Genomic DNA, 23,507 nt, shown 5'->3' with positions numbered 1-23,507 from the left:
AACATCACATAGAGTAGATGCATTGACTCAGTAGGATTTGCACAGACTCTTCATCACTCACATTGGCTTAATCTGTTTGGGGATATCAGTAGGATCCAGACTTTAGGGTAATGTAATGTAGAAGGAGCAGCCCTGGGTGGCGCAGTGGGTTAAACCGCTGAGCTGCTGAATTTGCTGACTGAAAGGTCAGCAGTTTGAATCCGGGTAGTGGAGTGAGCTCCCATTGTCAGCTCCAGCTTCTGCCAACCTAGTAGTTCGAAAACATGTCAATGTGAGTAGCTCAATAGATACCGCCCCGGCGGGAAGGTAACGGCACTCCATGCAGTCATGCCAGCCACATGACCTTGGAGGTGTCTACAACAATGCTGGCTCTTCGGCTTAGAAATGGAAATGAGCATCAACCCCCAGAGTCAGACACAACTGGACTTAACGTCAGGGGGAAACCTTTACTTTACCTTAATGTAGAAGGAAGAAAATGTTGCGTTAACTTTTAAACTGAGGTTATTTTTCTTACATGTTTTTCTTTGTGAAATTCTGAAATGCAAAGTTTGCGTGGAAACTAGTAGTGAAGTAGATGATCTCCTGCTCCATGCTTTCAAATCCCTTTTGAGTAATTTCAGCTAAAAAAGGGTGTGCCATATTTTTTATAGAGTGAGCGTAGGAATAGTGTGTAAGTAAGTGTGCGTGCTGATGAAAGAGTGGTAATGATGTTCAACTAATCCTCCTGCCATGTTTCCCTTCCCAACCACCCATAGCAGACTTGTAGCTTGAAAGAAACACTTCTGGAAATTGGCATGACATTTCTTAGCTGAAAGTACTAACCAAAACAGCAGCACAAATCCCACTCTGCTACTGAACAAGGTAGACACCACGGGTGAACAAAGCAGGAGGCTGCTAATGCGATCTTTTATTTATAAAAAACCCACCCTGCTTGTTTCCACCCACATTTTTCCAATTATAGCACATTGAATTGATGTGACATCACTCTTGATCACTGGCCAGTCTATTCAACAGTCTGGCGAAAAAATTTATTAACTGGTTACCTGCCAATTGTCTGGAGTCTGGATTGCAATGCAGACGTATTTCTTTTTTAATGATAACATTGTTAGTGGGCCATACATTGACCGGCCTACAGAGGCCTGCTGAATATCTGAAGTTAATATTTCAAGCACAGATCATGGTTGAATTAGAAGATTATGTTTGAGGTAGAATAAATGGAATAAAACAAGTCACTCAGTTTATTGATGCCATGGTACACCACTATCTCATGGGTAACTATAATACTACGTAGTAATTAGCTGTTCAAGCTCACTAATCCAGTTAAATGTTCATCGATCACGCTTTTTGTTTTGGTATTGTTATTTATGATCTAAGCATAAAAGGATTTAAAGTTTTAGTAAAGTTCTAAAAGCAGCTGGGATTGGCAACTGTGTAAAAAATATATATTTTGCAAAAATTGAGTTGCTGAATCAAACTAGACCTTCCCGCAACAGGTCTTCATGAGCTTAGTTGAGATATATAAGATTAATCTTGCACTTGGTTGACCATAGGTTAATTAAGATTAGGGTTGAAATTCTAAGTAAATAGACAGAAGTTGTGAGTAAGCCTTTTGAATACACTGTGAATTACTTCCAACTCAACACATAGATCAAGTGTGGTATGGAATTGTGCTGCTTTGTTGACAACCCATCTATCTCCTAAAGGTGGAATTCAAGGCAACTCACAAGATAAAAATGTAAATACATTAAAATGTTTATACTAGGCATGAGCAAACGTGGGCCCTCCAGGTGTTTTGGCCTTCAATTCCCACAATTCCTAACAGCCCGTAGACTCTTAGGAATTCTGGGAGTTGAATTCCAAAATACCCAAGGGGAGGACCCAAGCTTGCCCATGCCTGGTCTATACAATTAAAACTAGAGATAACATCTGGAAGTTAATCAGAGTCATGCTGAAGAACCAAGAGATTGCTAAGGGACATTCTTTCTGATTAAAAATCATGATTTTTTTTTCTTTGTGGATGGTTGACAATAGTGTGGAAGTGATCTAAAAGCCCTTTTCTTGTAAGACAGTTTTGAAACCCAGTTGGAAAAAGTTCTTAGCAGTTGACAGAAGGATCTTAAAGAGGGAGCCAGTCTGGTGTTCCTTGGAAGAGAGGTCCAGAGGATGGGAATAGCCACCAAGTAGACCAAACATATAGATACAATTTTTAACGTACTGTGGGGTAGATGACGAGGCAGGTTATTCTGCTTTCCTCTGCATACATTGTGCACAGTGAACAATTCTGCTGGCAACTGCAGTAAGATTATATAGAGTCTAACCCCACTCTTTCCCAGTTCAAACATTATTAAATGACAGGCTGCTGTAAATCAGCACCAAAATCTGGGTTTCTCCAGCCCTCCCTCACCATCTTCCCAAACCTTATGTGTACACAACGTATACAGAAAGCAGCTTGATTTCAGCTTGGACACAGAGCTGTGGATTCAAACTACAGTAGAGTCTCACTTATCCAACGGACCGGCAGAACACTGGATAAGCGAAAATGTTGGATAATAAGGAGGGATTAAGGAAAAGCCTATTAAACATCAAATTATGTTATAATTTTACAAATTAAGCACCAAAACATTATACTTTACAATAAATGGATGGAAAAAGCAGTTCAGTACATGATAACATTGTGTAATAATTACTGTGTTTATGAATTTAGCACCAAATTTTGCAATTTATTGAAAAATTGACTACAAAAACATTGATTACTAAAAGGCAAATTGCATTGGATAATACAGAACCTTGGATAAGTGGAGCTTGGGTAAGTGAGACTCTACTGTACAAGAAAAGAGATTCCACCTAAACATTAGGATTTTTTTTGCTGTTCCATGTTGAAATTGATTACCTTGGAAGATAGTGGACGCTCCACTATTGGTGGCTTTTAAACAGAGGATGGATGGTCATCTTTCAGGAGTGCTTTAGTTGTGTATTCCTGCAAGGAGATTGGACTAGATTGCTCTTTTTGTCACTTCTGGCTCTAAGATTTTATGTTTTTGCTGCTGAAACCATTTCTGAATGCATTTTATCTTGAAACCCAATGATGAAGTGTAGATCTTAATCGTCTGAACAAGGTAGCAGCAGTAATTATGACTTGAGGTTGGCTTGTTTGACAGCTTCTTAGTCCAGGGAATACAACAAACTGTAGTTAAACAAACATTGAAATGAACACTTCCAAACAGTTTCTCCAAATCATTTGGTAGAGGAGAGTGTAAGTGGGAGTGTGTGAGCCCATGTTTTTCTGTAGTTCTACACATCATACTGACCTATGCATATAAAGCAGGCATGGGCAAACTTCGGCCCTCCAGCTGTTTTGGACTTCAACTTCCATAATTCCTAGTAGCCTACTGTTTGTCCATGCCTCAATAAAGTCACACATTACAGTTTACATATAGCATATTACTCCCTGTCTAAACAAGTGTTTTGTTTGATGATTTTACAATGTGTTTGGAGGCTTTTTTTCAAATCTGAGGATGCCTTTAGCCTTCCAGTTCAGGCCCTTTATTAATTCAGTGAATGTTGGCAACAACAAACCTAAATAGCAATAAACTTAAAACAAATAGTATTAATATTTAAAGCCTTTCATCTGCTGACTTGTCTCTTTGTAATTAAGTATATTCCATATTGTTTATTCTAAAGTGTTTTTAGGCAGAAATACAGGATCAAAAAGTTTTCAATAGTTCTCAAAAAAATTGGACAGTATATTGATGCATTGCACCCATCAGGAGCTGTTATATAGTTCTTCCTTCAACCCTTATCCCATATTTTATCTTCAGTTTGTAGATAAATATGTTCAGTAGCATATGTTGGGTAATAATCATGCAAAACATCTCTTTTCCACATACGCAATGGGACTTGAAAGTCTGTACGCAACAACTTGGGAGGTGCTGAGGATGTGGAATGAGATAGCAATGATCGTTAGGGAAAAAGAGAAGCTTTTAAGTTGAGGAAAACAACAGGAATCTACTTTGATAGGTTTGTTAGTCTTTCTCTTTGACTTTGGTCATAGGATGGGAGTTGGTCCATAAATTGGGCAGGGCGGACCGTATCTTAAAGTTGCACTCACTGTTCTTGAGCCTTTTTTATCATGATTATCAAATGGCATTCTTCTGTACCAACATTAAGCCTTGTTCACTTTTGTTTCATTTAATCATTTATTTTTCTTTGTGCCCAAGACATTTTTCCATCTGGACTATGCTGTAATTAGTTTTGCCAAAGTTTTATCGGCATCAACAATGTTCTGCTTTCTATACACTTTAAATTTAATCTTTTGCATTTCCCATGTTGCCTTTCTATTTTTCAAATTCAATATTGCACAACCCATATACTTTCAAATGAGACAACTTGCTCCTCTTTTTATCCCCTTTTCTTTTTTCCAGATTCACAAATAGTGAAATAATCTTCCTTTACCTACCTTCCTAGTTAGGTGCATATCTAGCGGATGCACCCCAAATTAATAAAAGAGGATTGAATTGTATGACCCTGTTAATGTTGTTCAATTGCATCTCCCAGTAGTCCTCGATAGCCTTACAAGTGAAGAGGAATGCTGAGAGTATTTGTTAGAAACATCTGAAAAGAAGTGTTATTTCCACCTCTGATAATAATATATCCCCCCAAAGCATGTGTCTCTTTATCTGTGTCCAGATATTGCCATATTTTTCATGGCAAATTATTTTTTGTTTGAATTTTTTTAAAAATAATTGCATTAAAATATATGCAGTTGTTTAAAACAGTTTCCCATGTTTGAAAAATAGTTTTTTCATGCCTGAACCCATTAGTCTCCAGATAGCCACATGTGTGTGTGCACTGTACCAATTTTGCACCACAAACTATTTGACTTTTTGGAAATATTGGAAAAACAATGATTTTTACGCAAAGCTGTCATTTGCGTAAAGCCCATATGTGTTTCTGATTTCCTGAAAATACTTCAGAATTTGTGACTACTGGAGTGGAAAATACAAAATTTCCCCCATTGCATTATTGTTCCCAAGTGTCAGGAATCACTTTTTTTAAACTGGGAAATGAATAGCAACACATATTCTTTCCATCCCTGCTAGATGTTAGGTGGGAGATAGAAGGAGGCTAGCCGCATACGTTACTTTGGTGCTAAGGTGTCCAAAAAGAATGGATGAATCATTGAAATAAATACAAAAATGATCTCTGTGTATTTTACATTGCACCATCGAAATGCTGAATTCTGTAACCTATATACATAGTGTTAGATCGGACCAGTATAGGCTTTACTTTGCATAATTTTCCTGCAGTATTATGCTGTACTAAACAAAATATACAGATATTGTGGGATTGCAACTCTACGTATTTCTCACCATTATTATTATTATTATTATTATTATTATTGTTATTATTATTATTATTATTCATAATAATAACTTTATTTGTATACCATTCTATCTCCCCAAAGGGACTCAGGGTGGTTTCCAACTTACTGTAGATAAAACATTCAATTACCAACATAAAACCATACAACACAACCGTAATAAAATATAACATAATTACTATTAAAACAAACATACTCATTTAGAATTAAAAACCAGTTTCAGTACTATTCCATTGGGTGAAATTCAACTACCAATGGTCAGTATTCCAGGGTGGGCCTAGACAACTATGAGAAGCTGGGCCAGGGCTAGTGCAACAAAGTAACATAGGGACGAGAGGTGGGTAAAGTGCAAGTTGATGGCCAGGAAAGGGCCTGCTTTACTTGATCTCATGGCCTACTGAGCAGCTATAAGAGGGTTAGACTAGTGCAATGCGGTTTCGTGGGCTGGGGAAGTGGGTAAAGTGCAAGCAGGGTACTAACTGGTGGCCGGAATAGGGTTTGGGCTAATCATTTTCAAAGGCCTGCTGGAACCACCAGGTTTTCAGTTCCCTATGGAAAGAGGATCGTGACGGGGCTTGCCTTATCTCTTTGGGAAGGGTGTTCCAAGGCAGGGGGACCACCACCGAGAAGGCCCTCTCCCTCGTACCCACCAACCACGTTTGGGACAATGGTGGGAGCGAGAGGAGGGCCTCCCTGGAAGATCTAAAAGTCAGCACTGGTAAATACGGGTAGATGCGATCGCAGAGATAGGCGGGGCCCGAACCTACTATTGGCTAGATTGTGTAGGGCTGACGAGATTTGCAGTTCAGTAACAAATGAAGGGCCACAAGATGCTCACTTGTACTTTCTGCCCTAGTGTGGCTTTGCTGTTGTTCTTGTGATATGTGTCTACTCAAAAGTAAACTCCACTGACTTTTATGACGCTACAATGAGTTTAGTAGAAGCTATCTCCGTGTAGGTGGATAAAGGACTGCAGTCTGAGACTTCGCAGCTGTATGCCTGATACTGATTTTTCTTTTTTTAGTTGTGTGGCCCAATCACAGAAACAGAAGCATTCACACATGCAGCTGTCTATACTGAAAATATACAGATGGGCACTTTTGTGTTTTTAAATCTTCTTTTCTCCTTAGTGCTGTCTTTGTGTGTGGAGATGGCCTTCCTTGGAATTCTTGGCATTGAGAGACTTGTGTGCTTAGCTGGAAACCAGGCCTTCCAGCGAGAGGGGTGGATTTCACAATAACTCAACTACATGTTTGTTTGAAGGAGTCCCTTTTGCTTCTTTGCATATGAATAATGCAGCATGACCTAAATAGCAAAGCTTCCCACTTTGCTGACATCGACAATGGCAGTTTGGAGAACAGGTGGAATCCATTCTCCTAACTTTCTTCCGAGGACAGGGTTAACGTCAGGGATCTTTGTCTGAGCTGCCAGTCACTGGTAGGAATTTGCATTGTCTGGTGCCTTGAAAGCAGAGATCAGCCTAGAATCAGCACATAGTGACTTGGAAGGAACAAACAGTCAGTGCTGCAGAAGGGTGGTGATTTCCTTTTGGGAAAGGCGTCATTAATCTGTGGGAGCACATTCTTTTCCATCAAAAGATAAGGAGGCCAAATTGGCCCTTTCTCAAGGCTGGGCCCTGTCAAGATTGTTCCACAGATGTGTGGAATCTCTCCTTTTTTGGTAGGTTCCCTTCGCTTGCCATGAATTTAGAACCGACAGTGACTGAATGGCAGACAAGTGTGTTGCCAGCACCCAGCCAGGATACCTCTGACCCAAAGCAAAATGTCCAGTATCCAAACCCCAAACAGTTCATTCTAGCTAGCATCTGAAGCTGAAAATACCACAAACCTTTATTCTCCTGCCCTACAGTAAAATTAAAATGACAATAAAGTAAGCAACTAAGAATGTTCTGCCCTTTCATAAAATCTGCCACCTGAGGCTACACCCTATTAAGCGCAAGTCTCCACTGCCATATGATGCTGTTGTCTGGGGGATTTAGACTGTTTCCTCCTTTCCAGTTCTTTCTGGAGCAAAGAACAGCTTTTACCACCTCACCACACTTACAGTCCAATCCCCCTTTGGGCAGCCACCGTAAATTTACTGGGTGTCACGGCTGCCATCAGACGACTTCTGGTCATTGCTCCTGATCCCCCAGAACTACAGAGCAATTGTGAAACTGGGAAAATCTGTAATCATGGGGAGGAATCCTGAATTTTGCCACAATTGGCACAGCGGATTAAATTGCTGAGCTTCTGAACTTGCTGGTCGAAGGTTCAGCGGTTCAAATCCGGGGAGTGAGATGAGCTCCCGCCGTTAGCCCCAGCTTCTGCCAACCTAGCAGTTCGACAAGATGCAAATATGAGTAGATCAATACGTACCGTTTTGACAGGAAGGTAGCAGCACTCCATGTAGTCATGCCAGCCACATGACCTTGGAGGTGTCTATGGACAGCAACGGCTCTTTGGCTTAGAAATGGAGATGAGCATCACCCCCCAGAGTCGGACACGATTAAACTTAACGTCAGGAAAATACCTTTATCTTTAGCACTAAGGTCCCATTATTTTGGCTCAAAACAACATGTGATGGGGTCTCCATTGTGTTTTGGAGCTTTCTATGGTGAAAAGGGGCATTCCGATGGGCGGTCTTTAGCAGCGAGCTGTCATCCCTCTTTACAGAAGTGTATAAGAACTCCTTCCCTTCGCAAATTTCTTTTTTAAACATTATTAATAACAGATATAGCATCATAGAGGCACTGTCAAACAGAGAACAGGCAGTTTTCCTTTACTGGTTTGTTCCAATTACAATACTGTACTTAGCAGAGAGCTGTCGTCCCTGTTTATAGAAATGCATGATGACTCCTTCCTATTGAAAGAAGTGGTTTAGAGCAGCATCTCTGTTTCAAGGATCCAATGGGTTTAGATGCAGAACTATTTGATCCCATGAAAAGCAATGGCTTAAAACCGCATCCCTGTCTCAAGGGTCCAGTGGGTTTTAATGCAGAACAATTGAATCCCATGAAAAGCAATGGTTGAAAACATCATCCCTTTCTCAAGGATGCTATGTGTTTAGATGCAGTACAATTAGATCCCATGGAAAGAAATGGTTTAAAACAGCATCCCTGACTCAAGGATGCAATGGGCTTAGATGCAGAACAATTGGATCCCATTGAAAGCAATGATTTAAAATAGCACCCTTCTCTCAAGGGTCCAATGGTTTTAGATGCAGAACTATTGCATCCCATAGAAATGGATTCTGGCAGATTTGCATGAATTAAAAAAGCAGGGGGGGGGACTATTGCTTATGTGTGGTAGGCATTGAATTTTTGCCTATTTATTCTAAGCCGCTTTGAGTCCCCTTGGGGAGAAAGGCGGAGTAAAAGTGATGTAAATAAATAAATAAATAAGATACCGGGCACTTACAGGAAAGCACTAAAAGGCTGATGAGAAGAGAATGAATGAAAATGAGCAAGGGAGGACTGGAGGGTACAATCAGCTCCTAATTCCTCTCTTTACTAAAGGATGCCTCTCAATACTGCCATCTGATATGGTGCATAGTCAGTGACAGGCTAGATACTAGGGTTGTTTCAGGCATAGTCAATCTGCTCATGTGCACTTGGGGAAGAAGAGTCAGCTTGTGGGCTGAGAGGACAGAACTGCACCTTGCAAGCACACCAGGTTCTCTTGCACATCCAGGGAGAAGGAAGGTTTATTGCGCAGAGAGGTATTGGATACCTCCTTACGCAGAGTCCAAAAGTATGTTGACAAAACCAGGGGTAAGAGATGCATATTCTGCTAATAGCTAGTAGCTATCTCACTTTGCCAATTGACTGTGGTTACTGTTGATATAAAAAGAGAAAGAAAAAGTAGACTTCTGGCTCACAACCCATGCCATGATGGGAATGGGAAGAATTAAATTTTTTATCAGTCTTCCAAAATCTGAGGCAATGCTGTCATCAGTTTAGTCACTGTCAATTCTGTACCTTGTACAGTCAGACAAAGTAAATTATCCTCATTGCTTGATTTATCGCAAAGCTTGTGGCTGTTCTTGTTCTGGATACATACACCATGATTGATGTGACACATCATGTCCTTTTTGTGTGTTAGTGTGAGAGATTGGATGAGACTTGAATTACATATCAAAAAGCCTTGCATTTTTGTCCTGGCGTTCTTTGAAAAAACTTTAATTTGAATCGAACTGTATGGAAGCTAGTCAGTCAATCACACCCTATAAACTCAAGTAATTTTGGTCCCAAAACCTATCCTTGACTTCTAAAGGAAGTTGACGTGTACATGAGTATATATGGTATTTTATAATGGAGGGCATTTTCTAGTACATATCTTTCACATTGGAGGTGCTAAAAATTGCTAACCATTTGCTCCAAAATATATATCTTGCAAATCTTTGTTGGGAATTGTTAAAGAAGAGGCTACTTGATCAACAAACACAGTGTCATATTTTTTAATCTTAAAAATTACATTTCACTAAATAGATTACAATCCTATACAAATACATAGGATTATTGTGTTGTCGAAGGCTTTCATGGCCAGAGTTACTGGGTTGCTGTGAGTTTTCTGGGCTGTATGGCCATATTCCAGAAGCATTGTCTCCCGGCGTTTCGCCCACATCTGAGGATGCCTGCCATAGATGTGTGCAAAACATCAGGAGAAAATGCTTTTGGAACATGATCATACAGCCCAGAAAATTCACAGCCACAACCCATAGGATTATTTCTCATTAAATTCAATGGGATTTACATCTGAATATAGATTTATTGGAATATACTATAATTTCTTGATGTGTGTACTACTGGTCATAATCGTCCCATAGTGGAAGACATTCTGGATTAAGAAAAACATGGTCCTTTTAATCCAATACTTGAAAAAACATTTCAACACCAAAGATGGGAGTTAAAGTCCAATAGCATAGGGAGGGGGTTGCACCAATCTTACTTGTTACATGTTCCAGAACTGAATCCTACAATGATAACCTGGCGCTGAGCTGGAATTGTAGTTTTTGAGTGAGTCTCTCAAATGAACAAAAAGCAAGACATTATTGTTAATGTTCTATTCCTGACTTAATTTAAGTCTCTGTCATTTCAGCATCTGACAACATTTAAGTCATCATCAATCTATTTCTTCTTCTGTTTCCATAAGTATTCTAAAAACCCGTATTTTTAAAAAATATCTGCTGTCGTTCCAGACTCAGACTCCTACCTCTCCACCCTCTGAACTTGGAAGCACATTATAGTTTTCAGTGATCATCCTCCTGGAATGTTTTCAAGATTGCATTGTTTAACTTTTGCTCTGCAGCCTTGCTGCTCTATGCCAGAGAGTCTGCTGCTCTTTAACTCTCTGAAATGACTATATCTTGAATCTGACCCAGAACGTGAATAAGCTGTAATGAAGCCCAGGTTCATAGAACTTGGCATGGTGGATATCCTTTCGGCAGTTGCATAATGGTTCACCCCACGTAACCACTTTCCTACTGGCAAAGGCTTCACTTCTTGGATCCTCTTCCAAGTTCTTGACCCATTAAGCAGAAACCTTGTTTTTTCTCCAAAACTCTAAGGTGTGTCATTCACTCCAAAGTACTCAATGTTTGTAAAAGTCTCAAAAAAAGGACTTTTGTAACCCCCTCCCCCTTTCATTCCTTCTCAGCCAACCTGGGGAGAGTGCAGATGAGCTCCTTCTATCAGCTCCAGCTCCATGCAGGGACATGAGAAAAAAGCCTCCCACAAGGATGGTAAAAACATCAAAACATCCACGCGTCCCCTGGGTAACGTCCTTGCAGACAGCCAATTCTCTCACACCAGAAGCAACTTGCAGTTTCTCAAGTTGCTTCTGACACGAAAAAAACCACTCCCATTTTGCAGAGACATGTATAACTAAATAGAATCGAAATCTTCCAACTTTATTGTGCTCTTTTGATTTTGAGGATTTACACTGTGGATAAAAGGATCCCTTCATTTGCTGGGGGAAGTTAGTAGCAGAAGAAACTATTTTTGCCCCTTCTTCTTCTTCTTCTTCTTCTTCTTCTTCCTCCTCCTCCTCCTCTTCTTCTTCTTCTTCTTCTTCTTCTTCTTCTTCTTCTTCTTCTTCTTCTTCTTCTTCTTCTTCTTCGCAATGGCACGCCATATATTCTGGTAGGAATTTGAGAACTGCCTCTGTGCTCAGTCTTGTTGTTTAGCAGTCTCCTCTGGGATCTCTTTTTGTCTGTTGTGCGTGACTCTGTCTTACCAACTCCTCCTAGGGAGCTTTAAATAAAGTTTCATATCAAGTCCTGTCTCTAGGCTTCGTGAATAATAAATGCTAAGTTCCAGGTTTCACAGATCACTGACCATTGGTTTAAGGCAACAAGGCAGCTTAGGGTTGTTGTGTGTTTTCCAGGCAGTATGGCCATGTTCCAGAAGTATTCTCTCCTGACGTTTCGCCCACATCTATGGCAGGCATCCTCAGAGGTTGTGAGGTATATGGAGAAACTAAGCAAGGAAGGTTTATATATCTGTGGAATATCCTGGGTGGGGGAAAGAACTCTTGTCTGTTGGAGGCCAGTGTGAATGTTGCAATTAATCACCTTGATTAGCATTAAATGGCCTTCCCAGCTTAGTCTTTTTATTTTTTCTCTCTCATGGTAATAACAAAGAGGGTGGCAGAAATTACTTTTGCGACTCATCTGATACTGAAGGTCTGATGTCAATGGGGCCAGCATCAGCTAGCCTTCAAATAAACTTGAACTTTCTTGAAGTTGACTGCAGTTTTCATGAGCTCTGTTTAAACTATGAAGCCTGAAATCCCCTTGGATTCAGCCATTGTAATCACAAGGGAGTTGTAACACAATAACTGTGTAACACCATGTTTCTCAACCTGAGGTCCCCAGATATTTTTGGCCTTCAACTCCCAGAATTCCTAACAGCTGGTAAACTGGCTGGGATTTCTGGGAGTTGTAGGCCAAAACACCTGGGGACATTTAAAGTGGAATCATAGTGCTGTAATGGAGTAATGTGAATCTCAATCCAGAATATAATTTGAATATTCTGTTTGTTGACGTTTAGCATTTTTGATCATAACAAGCTTGTTAAATATTTCTAATTTTCATACAATCTATTTCTTCTACATTATTTTAACTTTATATCAGTGGTTCTCAACCTTTGAGTCCCCAGGTGTTTCGGCCTACAACTCCCAGAAATCCCAGCCACTTTACCAGATGTTAGGATTTCTGGGAGTTGAAGGTCAAAACATCTGGGGACCCACGGGTTGAGAACCACTACTCTAGAGCATCACATCCCAGAAACATAATAAATACTCCATATTTCAGACACCATACTATACCAAATTGCTCCTAAACATTTCTTTGATTTCCCTGTGATTCACTTGAATTTTAATAGGATTTTTAATAGGATAACAGGATGTCTCTGAAGAAATGGAAACAAAAGTGAATGTGATGGAGAGAATGGAAATAAAGAGTAAAGATAAAGACTGCAGCAGGCTAAGCTATTAAACACATGCTGTTGTTATTTTTACTTTGAAATATGCAGAACATGGTTTTGTGGGCTATTCTGAGGCGCTTATGGTGAACAACACATTTCCAGACTACAGCCCAGGGGAGTCCTTCTTCACTGTATTTGGAGTCTTCTTCCCAGCTGCAACAGGTACTGTAAAATTTTATAGGTTATATATTTTTAAAAACTTTTAAAAATACAAGTACTTTTATGCAAAAATTTTATTGAAACAGATACATTGAAAAAGACACATCGAAGTTAGCCATATAAATCAACAGAAACTCTTGGAGACAGAAGCAAGAAATAGGAAAGGGAAGAAGAAACAAAAGAGAGTCCCCTCCCATCTATCCCTGTTTGGTCAAAAATGGGAGAGATACACATATTCCCAATCTTTGCACATACATGGTAATAAGTTTCTTTTTCTCTTTGTTTATTCACCTAAAAAGTCTCCCATTGTAATTCCCTACCACTAGGCATACAATCAAAATAAGATATAGCATGGCCATCTGTTGGGGGTGCTTTGAATGCGATTTTCCTGCTTCTTGGCAGCGGGTTGGACTGGAAGGCCCACGAGGTCTCTTCCAACTCTAGGATTCTATGATCCATATAAGTAGAAAAAGGAATATTAGCAGGGATGAAGTCCAGCAGATGCTGGCTACCCATCTTTCCATCTGCGGCCACAGCAATTGCAATTGGACATGGAAGAACTCCCAACTGATGGAGTTCATCCATACAAATCTATGCATGCTGATAAAAAAAAACATACTAACGGTAGAGATGTTGTAACTGGTAGTAGCATAACATATAATGGACCTCTAAATCCCCAAGGCTCTAAAACTTCAGCTTTTTTAAAAAAAAAATCATGTACCTTATATATTCGAGTATAAGCTGACCTGAATATAAGCCATATAAACTGGGAAAACGTATTGACTCGAGTATAAGACAGGGTGGGAAATGCAGCAGCTCCTGGTAAATTTCAAAAATAAAAATAGATACCAACAAAATTACAGTAACTGAGGCATCAGTAGGTTAAATGTTTTAGAATATTTACATAAAACTGTAATTTAAGATAGTAATAATAATAATAATAATAATAATAATAACAATAATAATAAGATTTTAATAAAATAAGACTGTCCAACTCTGATTACCTATATACTCAAGTATAAGCTGACTTGAATATAAGCCAGCCAGGACATTCACTCGAGTATAAGCCAAGAGAGGCTTTTTCAGCCCTAAAAAGGGCTGAAAAACTCGGCTTATACTCGAGTATATAGCGTATTTATTTATCTAATTAAAACTACTGAAGTAATTTGTTATTGTAGACTTTATATTTAAAAAATCCCAACAACCTTGTAACTTAATTGCACTGATTAGTTCCTCCTCTCCACTGTTTCTTTTTGTGGCGTGGGGAGACGCACAATTTAGGACTGAAAAGAGAATGCCATAAAACATGAAAAGTTACTTTCAATGTTTCTAAGTGGCTTTAAATTGTTTATATTTAGATCAGTCTGTATTAATAAATACATAAATATAATACAACCCCTTTATACCCTTTAAAAAAGAATATGGAAGCATTGCTTCTCTCAATCTTTCTCTCTTTCATGAACACATATGTTATTCCCACATGTTACATAATGATTGAAATGGTATGCTTTTGTTACCAAGAAAAGGGGTGGGGGAAGGAAAGGAAATGCTTTACAAGGAACAATGTTAATTGTTAATGGGAGACTTACAGGCTCTGGTTGTAAAATTGAGGGCTGGAAAACTTCTAGTATGCTCAGTAGGGCTTAACATCCAGGTATGCGTGTACCACTGCTGTCCCAAACTTATTTTTCTTTGTTTCTTGTAATATATTAGGTTGATATTTGTTTTGACCTGTTTATCTAAACATGCTATATTTGGTGACTCTGTGATGAAGCATATGGACTTGTGTGACATGACAGAGAGACAAACACATTTTAAATTAGTATAGATCTGTAATGAATGCAGGTGATTTATATAACGTTAATGTAGATGATAAAGACAATGAAATAGTTCATGATTTTCCATACCTTTGCACAGTCATTAATCAAAGTATAGACTTGTCACGACCCAGGCTACAGAGCACCAATAACCATACGCAGAGGCCAGATTCTATCTAATATCTTTATTAAGGAAATATATAAAGTTAGTAAAAGCAAATGTAAAAGTTAGTCCAGAAGCAGACCTTTCAGGAAAGGTCAAAATTAGTCCAAAGAAACAATGTCCAATATGAAATATTAAGGTCCAAAGTTGTAATCCAATAACCGAAACACTCACTTTGCCAGGCAAAGTGAGGGGAGATGACAAGGTCCTTTAGTCCATGAACTTGAGCAAGGCTAGGAAATAACTTGATACTTGAAACAAGGCTTGAAACGTGGAACAAGGTAACGAGGAACAAGAACAAGGTCCGTGGAATAACTTGGTAAAATCCGTGAAACAAGGCAAGGGTTAGTCCTGGGAAACAAGGCAAGATCCGTAGGTAAACAAAGGCTGGGAAACAGGAGCGGAGGCTGGAAACAAGGCAAGGCTTGAGCAGGAACGAGGCTTGAATCGGAGCGCGCTGTCCAGACACAACTCGCTCCGGAGGCTGACGAATTGACTCCGCGAAGTTACTACGCGGGTAAAACACCTATATAGAGTCTAACTTTCCCGCCGAAGCAGTTCTCTGGGAACCAGAAACGAAAGCTAAACTCTGAGACCAGATGTCTGACTCCTTAAAGATTCTCACGAAAAGCAGACTTAATTGGGTACATTCTTAGCTGCTATCCTCGCACTCCTGCGCGAAGCTGCTTCCAAACCCCTCTGTTGTTTACAAAACTCATGGCGAGAGAACACGGGAGATGTAGGCTCAGGGTTTGTTTGACATACTTCTGGGACACAACTTTCTTGCAGGTGCAAGGTTCCCAGATCTGCCTGGGAAAGATCTGGCTGAGAAGATTCCAGTTCTGACTGGGAAGGTAAAAAACCCAAGTTTTCTTCTTCATCAGGCATTACAATGTCATGAGCAGGACTACAAGGCCCATGAGTCATCACACTATCCCCCTCCTCAAGGCCCCTCCCAAACTGGGACTCTCTCCCCGAGGCGCGAGGTCGTGGCTTGGCGGGATAGGTCTGATGAAAGCGACGGGTTAGATCAGGAGCATGGACTGTGGAGGCGTCTTCCCAAGAGCGTTCCTCAGGGCCAAAACCCACCCAGTCAATGAGATATTGCAGGCGGCGGCGGTGAAAGCGAGAATCTAAAATGTCCTGAACCTCGAACTCGTCCTCCCCATCCACCAAAATAGGGACGGGGGCCGGCCGGTCTACATCTGGCCGGACACCATCCGCCGGAAGGAGCAGGGAGCGGTGAAACACTGGGTGAATGCGCATTGAACGTGGAAGTTGGAGTTTGAAAGTCACGGGGTTTAATTGCGCCACCACTGGATAGGGGCCAATGAAACGGGCATCTAACTTCCGGCAAGGGCGGTGGGAGGGCAAAAAGCGAGTGGACAGAAAAACCCGATCTCCTACCTTGATTTCGGGGCCCGGCTGGCGATGTTTGTCCGCGTGACGTTTATAGTCCTCCTTGGCTTGTTCCAGTTGCTGGAGCAAAAGTTGTTGCACCGCTGTGAGTTCCTGCAGCCAATCTTCTGCTGCGGGAACTTCTGAAGTTTCAATGACAGGGGGAAAGAAACGTGGATGGAAGCCGTAGTTTGCAAAGAACGGCGTTTCTTTTGTAGAAGCCTGGACTCCATTGTTGTAGGCAAATTCCGACAGTGGTAACAGAGAAGCCCAATTGTCCTGTTGGTAGTTTACATAACAGCGAAGGTACTGTTCCAAAGTGGCATTGGTGCGCTCCGTTTGCCCATCCGTTTGGGGGTGATGAGCTGAAGATAAACGAGAGTCTATGCCCAATAGTTTTTGTAGTGCCTTCCAGAAACGAGAGGTGAATTGGGATCCACGGTCTGTGACCAAACTCTTGGGCAATCCATGTAGTCTGAAAACATGTTGGAGGAATAAATCTGCAGTCTCTTGGGCCGTGGGAAGACCTTCACAGGGAATGAAATGGGCTAACTTGGTGAAAAGGTCCACCACCACTAGGATCGTGGTGAATCCACAGGAAGGTGGTAAGTCAGTGATAAAATCCGCAGAAATTATTTCCCATGGGCGAGATGGGTTAGGAAGGGGGTGTAGAAGCCCTGAGGGCTTCTCCCTTCTTATCTTGGAGCGCTGGCATACTGGGCAGGTGTTAACATATTTTTCCACATCCTTGCGGATCTTGGGCCACCAGAAATCTCTTAGGATCAAATGCATGGTTTTAAATAGTCCGAAATGCCCTGCTGGTTTGCAGTCATGACACAGACGAAGTACTTTTTCCCTGCCCGGTCCGGGTGGGATATAAACATGATTTCTATAGCAAAGCAGTCCATCTTTAAGCGAAAAGGGAAAGTGCAGACCTTGACGAAGTTGGTCCTGCGCCCAGGCATCTGCTTGTTGACTAGCCCTGATTTCTTGAGCACAGATGGGCCCTGGATTAGGGGGAGTTGAATCAATGGGAGTGGATTTGGTGTTCCCCACCGTGAGCGTGGCAAAGTTCTCGGGTTGTAGTAGTTGGGATTCAAAGGTCTCCTTGCGTCCTGCAGCGTATTCCGGTTTACGTGACAGGGCGTCTGCTTGCTTGGTTTGGGCTGGGGTCACATAATGAATCTGGAAGTTGAAACGTTCAAAGAATAAAGCCCAACGTTGCTGCCTTTGATTTAGCTTGCGGGCAGTTCTTAGATGTTCTAGGTTCCGATGATCAGTGTGGACTTCAATGGGAAATTTGGCCCCTTCTAGCCAATGTCTCCAAGTTTCAAAAGCTGCCTTTATGGCTAATAGTTCTTTTTCCCAAATGGTATAGTTCCTCTCTGGTGCGGTTAGTTGACGAGAATAATAAGCACAAGGATGAAGGTGATCTCCCACCGGTTGTAGGAGCACAGCCCCAATTGCCACATCAGAGGCGTCCGCTTGCACCACAAAAAGGGTTTCAGGATCTGGATGCTGAAGGATTGGCTGGGATGTGAATAATTTCTTTAGTTGCTGGAACCCTTTCTCTGCTTGATCAGTCCAGCGGAAGGGCCGTTTTCCACGGATGCAGCTAGTGATTGGGTCAGACCAGCGGGCAAAATCTGGAATGAACTTGCGGTAGTAGTTCGCGAACCCCAAGAATCGCTGCACCTCCTTCTTGTTAGTTGGCGCCCGCCATTCCAATACTGCGGAAACCTTGGCTGGATCCATGGAGAGCCCTAGAGGCGAGATACGGTATCCAAGGAAATCTACCTCTTGTAGATCAAAAGCGCATTTTTCCAGCTTGGCATAAAGTCCATGATCCCGCAATCGTTGTAACACCATTTTGACGTGGTTCTCATGTTCTGATTGTGATCTAGAAAACACCAAAAAATCGTCCAGGTAGATTATCAAGAACCTATCTAGATAGTCCTGGAAAATGTCATTGACAAAATGCTGGAACGTTGCGGGAGCTCCGCATAATCCATAATTCATAACTCGGGACTCGAATAATCCGAATTTAGTCTGGAAGGCGGTCTTCCACTCGTCCCCTTCTCTGATGCGAACTAAGTTGTAAGCTCCCCGAAGATCCAGCTTGGTGTAAACCTTGGCTCCTCGAAGTCGGTCTAGTAGATCCGAGATTAAGGGCAGGGGGTAGCTGTTCCGCTTGGTGATATTATTCAATGCTCTGTAGTCCACCACCAAGCGTAATTCCCCTGACTTCTTCTTCACAAACATCACTGGGGAGGCGGCTGGGGATTGAGAGGGTCTGATGAATCCCTTGCGAAGGTTTGTCTCTATGAATTCCCTGAGAGCTTCTTGCTCTGGTTCAGTCAGGGAGTAGAGATGCCCTCGCGGGATCGGGGCCCCCTCCACCAAGTCAATGGCACAGTCATAAGGTCTATGTGGGGGTAACCTTTCGGCTTCTTTTTCATTGAATACATCCCAATACTCGGAGTACTTCTTTGGCAAGGTGATAATGGGCTCGGTGTCTGTGGCATGGCAGACCTTGGCTACGAGGCAATGATTTTGGCAGTACTTTGAAGCAAACTGCAGTTCTCTGTTGGACCAGGAGATGCTTGGGTCGTGAAGTGTCAGCCATGGAATCCCCAAAATCACAGGGAAATGGGGAACCTCAGTAACAAAGAAGGAAATCTCTTCCATATGTTCCCTTATCCACATCCTGGTGGGTTCCGACCACTGGCTTACGGGGCCCGTCTTGAGAGGGCGACCATCAATGGCTTGCACCACACGGGCATTCTTGAAGTCATGATATTGTAATCCCAGAGAGTCGGCATACTCTCTATCAATGAAATTGTTGGTAGCTCCTGAGTCTATCATGGCGTGGATCATGACGGGTCCCCTTTTTGCTGACCATAAGGTGACCACTAGAAGGAACAGGACCCCGGTTGGCGGCTCTTGAACGGGTTTCTTGACCGGGTTGGCGAGCCTCTCTACGCCCGGTCGTTGGCTTCCCCCGCCGGCTGTGTGCCAGCCGCCTCAGACGCCTTCGTCTCCGTGGAGGACGCCGCCGCAAGACGGGCGGCGGGCTTCCCTTTGGCTGGGCACTCTCTGGCGAAGTGGCCCCCATTCCCGCAATACCAGCAGAGATTTAGGCGTTGGCGGCGGGCCTTCTCGGCGGCATCTAATCTGGGACGCACATTGCCCAACTGCATCGGCACCTCCTCGCTCCCTCTGGGGTATGGGGATGGTGGTGGGGGTCTCCACACTGGACGCGGCTGAACTCTGGCGGGAGCGGAGGGTTTTGCCCCAGCTCTACCGCTCTGGCCTCGGACCCACTGTTTTCTGTTGGCAATCATGACTTCAGCCCGTAAACATTGATCGATGAGTGCTTCCAGCGTTTGGGGAGGATCCACCTTGGAGATTTCCTCCAGCATTTCAATGTTGAGACCCTCCCGAAATTGTCCTCTGAGGGCAACATCGTTCCAGCCGGTGTTGTGGGCCAGCACTCGGAACTCGGCTATGTACTGAGACATGGGTCTGTCTCCTTGGAAGAGGCGGCGGAGTTTGTGCCCGGCGGCCTCCAAATTGTCCTCGATTCCCCAGGTCGCCTTAAGGTGGTCCAAGAAATGTTGCGCTGACCTTAGATGTGGGGAGGCTTGGTCGAACAGAGCCGTCGCCCAGTTAGCCGCTGGCCCGTCTAGGAGACTGTAAATCCACGCCACCTTGATGTCTTCCTGGGGAAACTCGGCATCACGGGCCTCTAGATAAGCTTGGCATTGGCGACGGAAAACATGAACCTTAGAAGCTTCTCCAGTAAACTTGGTTGGCAACGCCATGGCCGGAAGACGGATTCCGCGTTCCTTCAAACCCTTTATTTCCCCATCCTGTGCATTGAGCTTATCACGGATTCGGTCCACCTCATCCTTGTCGATGGTGTAGGTAATCGGCTGGCCGCTCGGCCCAGGTACGGTTCCGGTAGACATTCTGGCCGAGGTTAATTGGTGCTTAGGGTGGTGGAGTCAAACTGTCACGACCCAGGCTACAGAGCACCAATAACCATACGCAGAGGCCAGATTCTATCTAATATCTTTATTAAGGAAATATATAAAGTTAGTAAAAGCAAATGTAAAAGTTAGTCCAGAAGCAGACCTTTCAGGAAAGGTCAAAATTAGTCCAAAGAAACAATGTCCAATATGAAATATTAAGGTCCAAAGTTGTAATCCAATAACCGAAACACTCACTTTGCCAGGCAAAGTGAGGGGAGATGACAAGGTCCTTTAGTCCATGAACTTGAGCAAGGCTAGGAAATAACTTGATACTTGAAACAAGGCTTGAAACGTGGAACAAGGTAACGAGGAACAAGAACAAGGTCCGTGGAATAACTTGGTAAAATCCGTGAAACAAGGCAAGGGTTAGTCCTGGGAAACAAGGCAAGATCCGTAGGTAAACAAAGGCTGGGAAACAGGAGCGGAGGCTGGAAACAAGGCAAGGCTTGAGCAGGAACGAGGCTTGAATCGGAGCGCGCTGTCCAGACACAACTCGCTCTGGAGGCTGACGAATTGACTCCGCGAAGTTACTACGCGGGTAAAACACCTATATAGAGTCTAACTTTCCCGCCGAAGCAGTTCTCTGGGAACCAGAAACGAAAGCTAAACTCTGAGACCAGATGTCTGACTCCTTAAAGATTCTCACGAAAAGCAGACTTAATTGGGTACATTCTTAGCTGCTATCCTCGCACTCCTGCGCGAAGCTGCTTCCAAACCCCTCTGTTGTTTACAAAACTCATGGCGAGAGAACACGGGAGATGTAGGCTCAGGGTTTGTTTGACATACTTCTGGGACACAACTTTCTTGCAGGTGCAAGGTTCCCAGATCTGCCTGGGAAAGATCTGGCTGAGAAGATTCCAGTTCTGACTGGGAAGGTAAAAAACCCAAGTTTTCTTCTTCATCAGGCATTACAATGTCATGAGCAGGACTACAAGGCCCATGAGTCATCACAAGACTACAGCCAAGAAATTAGAAGAAGGTTAGGACGTGGAAAGGCAGCTATGAGAAAACTAGATAACATTTTTGAGTGTAAAAATGTATCACAGAATACTTACAATTTTCCATGCCATCATATTTCCAATTTCTATGTATGCTTATGAAAGCTGGACAGTGAATCCAAGGAAGAAAATCAACTCATTTGAAATGTGGTCCTGAAGAAGAGTTTTGCAGATGGATTGCTAAAAAGAAAAATAAATAGGTTCTAGAGCAAACCAAGCCTGTAATCTTCCTGATGCCAAAATGTGTAGTTTTCTAAGTCCCAGGGGATGCCTGGCAAGTTGCTAACTATGGATGGCGAATCAGGCGTCAGGAACCAAGAACCTCACCAGGTTGAAGGCAAACGATAGAGGCTTTATTCAATTTGCGCGAAAGGGACACTTGTATGGCACAGATGCTTGAAGGATACTAGTGTAAAATGTATTTGTAAGCAGACATCTTTATACACATAAGTTTCCAATCACTGACATTGTTCTGTTTTGAAAATTCCATCCATCTTCCCTGATTGGCCAGTCCAGTGATGCTGATCGGCACCTTCCTCGGCCTCTGATTGGCTGGGAGGTGGGTCTAAGCTGGCTCCTGCTCTGATTGGCACTGGTGACGTAGCAGGGGATCTCCTTCCAGCTGGAGTTTGGATCCACTATAAATCCATTTTAAATCCACTTTAGGGAGGGGCCTTTAAACAGCTCAGCCAGACAGGTCCTGGGCCTCATCAAACTACAAATTCCAGAATCCTGCAGGAGGCAGAAACCAGATTGAAATTGGATTTATGCTCTGGTGTGATGGAGCAGTAGGACAGTGTTTCTCAACTTGGAGGTTGGGACCCCTGGAGAGGGGGGGGGTCACGAAAGGAGTTCAGAGGGGTCGGCAAAGACCAGTATTTTCTGTTGGTCATGGGAGTTTTTGTAGGTGATTTATAAATCCCAGCTACTACAACTCCCAATGCCAAGGTCTATTTTCCCCAAACTCCACCAGTGTTCAAATTTGAGCATATTGAATATTTGTGCCAAGTTTGATCCAGATCCATCACTGTTTGGAGTCCACAGTGCTCTCTGGATGTAGGTGAGCTAAGACTCCCTAACCCAAGGTCAATGCCCACCAAACCCTTCCAGTATTTCCTGTTGGTTATGGGAGTTCTGTGTGCCCAGTTTGGTTCAATTCCATCGTTAGTGGACTTCCAAATGCTCTTTAGTTGTAGGTGAACTATAAATTCCAACAACTACAACTCCCAAATGACAAAATCATCCCCGCCCCCCCCCCCCCCCCAATCCCACCAGTATTCAAATTTGGGCGTATCTGGTATTTTTGTGCCAAATTTGGTCCAGTGAATGAAAACACATCCTTCATATCAGATATTTACATCACAATTCATAAAAGTAGCAAAATGACTGTTATGCAGTAGCAACGAAAATAATTTTATGATTGGGGTCAGCACAACATGAGGAACTGTATTAAGGGGTCATGGCATTAGGATGGTTGAGAACCACTGATTTAGGATAAGAAAAATAACAGCACAGTGCTTTATCAAATACCTCATTATAGATTAGATCAGAGGTAGCAGGAATTGTGCTTTGTTCTGATATATTCACTATTGACACACCCTTTCCTTGTTGCGGTTTCTCAGGGTGAGCCAGCCCAGGATATTTGGCTTTCTGAAGCTAAGAATGAGATCCCCTCCCTTCTTCTCTTCCTACCTCATTACTTTTGTCCAGCTAAGTTTGACTAATGGCAACCATATAAATCAGATCTCTTCAAGAGCTTTGTTTATCAGCTGACCAGCTGAGATCTTGCAAAGTCAAGGCCATGGCTTCCTTGATTGAATCAATCTACCTGTAATGTGGCTTCCATATTTTCCTATTACCTTCCACTTTATCATCTTTTCCACTAAATCATATCATATTATGATGTATCCAAAATATACTAATCTCAGTTTACTTATCTTTCCTTCTACTGAGAGTTCAGCCTTGATTTTATGTAGAACTCATTTTTTTGTATTTTTGGCAGACCACAATATATATATAGGAACTCTCTTTCTGTACATTTCAACTGAATATATTTGTCCTTATCAGCTTCT

General features: G+C 42.4%; 1 protein-coding gene across 2 annotated transcripts in view; it reads left to right on the top strand.

Moving 5' to 3' along the window:
• Positions 1-23,507, top strand: part of slc12a8 (solute carrier family 12 member 8) — a 96,133-nt gene that overhangs the window by 36,900 nt on the left and 35,726 nt on the right. For both annotated transcript variants that reach the window (XM_062973208.1, XM_062973276.1), the window contains exon 6: positions 12,915-13,028. In XM_062973208.1, coding sequence (XP_062829278.1) covers positions 12,915-13,028 — 114 coding nt within the window. The remainder of the gene's footprint in view (positions 1-12,914; positions 13,029-23,507) is intronic.

Source organism: Anolis carolinensis, chromosome 1, assembly GCF_035594765.1.
Source record: "Anolis carolinensis isolate JA03-04 chromosome 1, rAnoCar3.1.pri, whole genome shotgun sequence".
In the NCBI taxonomy this organism is placed as follows: Eukaryota; Metazoa; Chordata; class Lepidosauria; order Squamata; family Dactyloidae; genus Anolis; species Anolis carolinensis.
The sequence above is the reverse complement of the archived record's forward strand: the minus strand, read 5'-3'. Positions and strand labels throughout refer to the sequence as shown.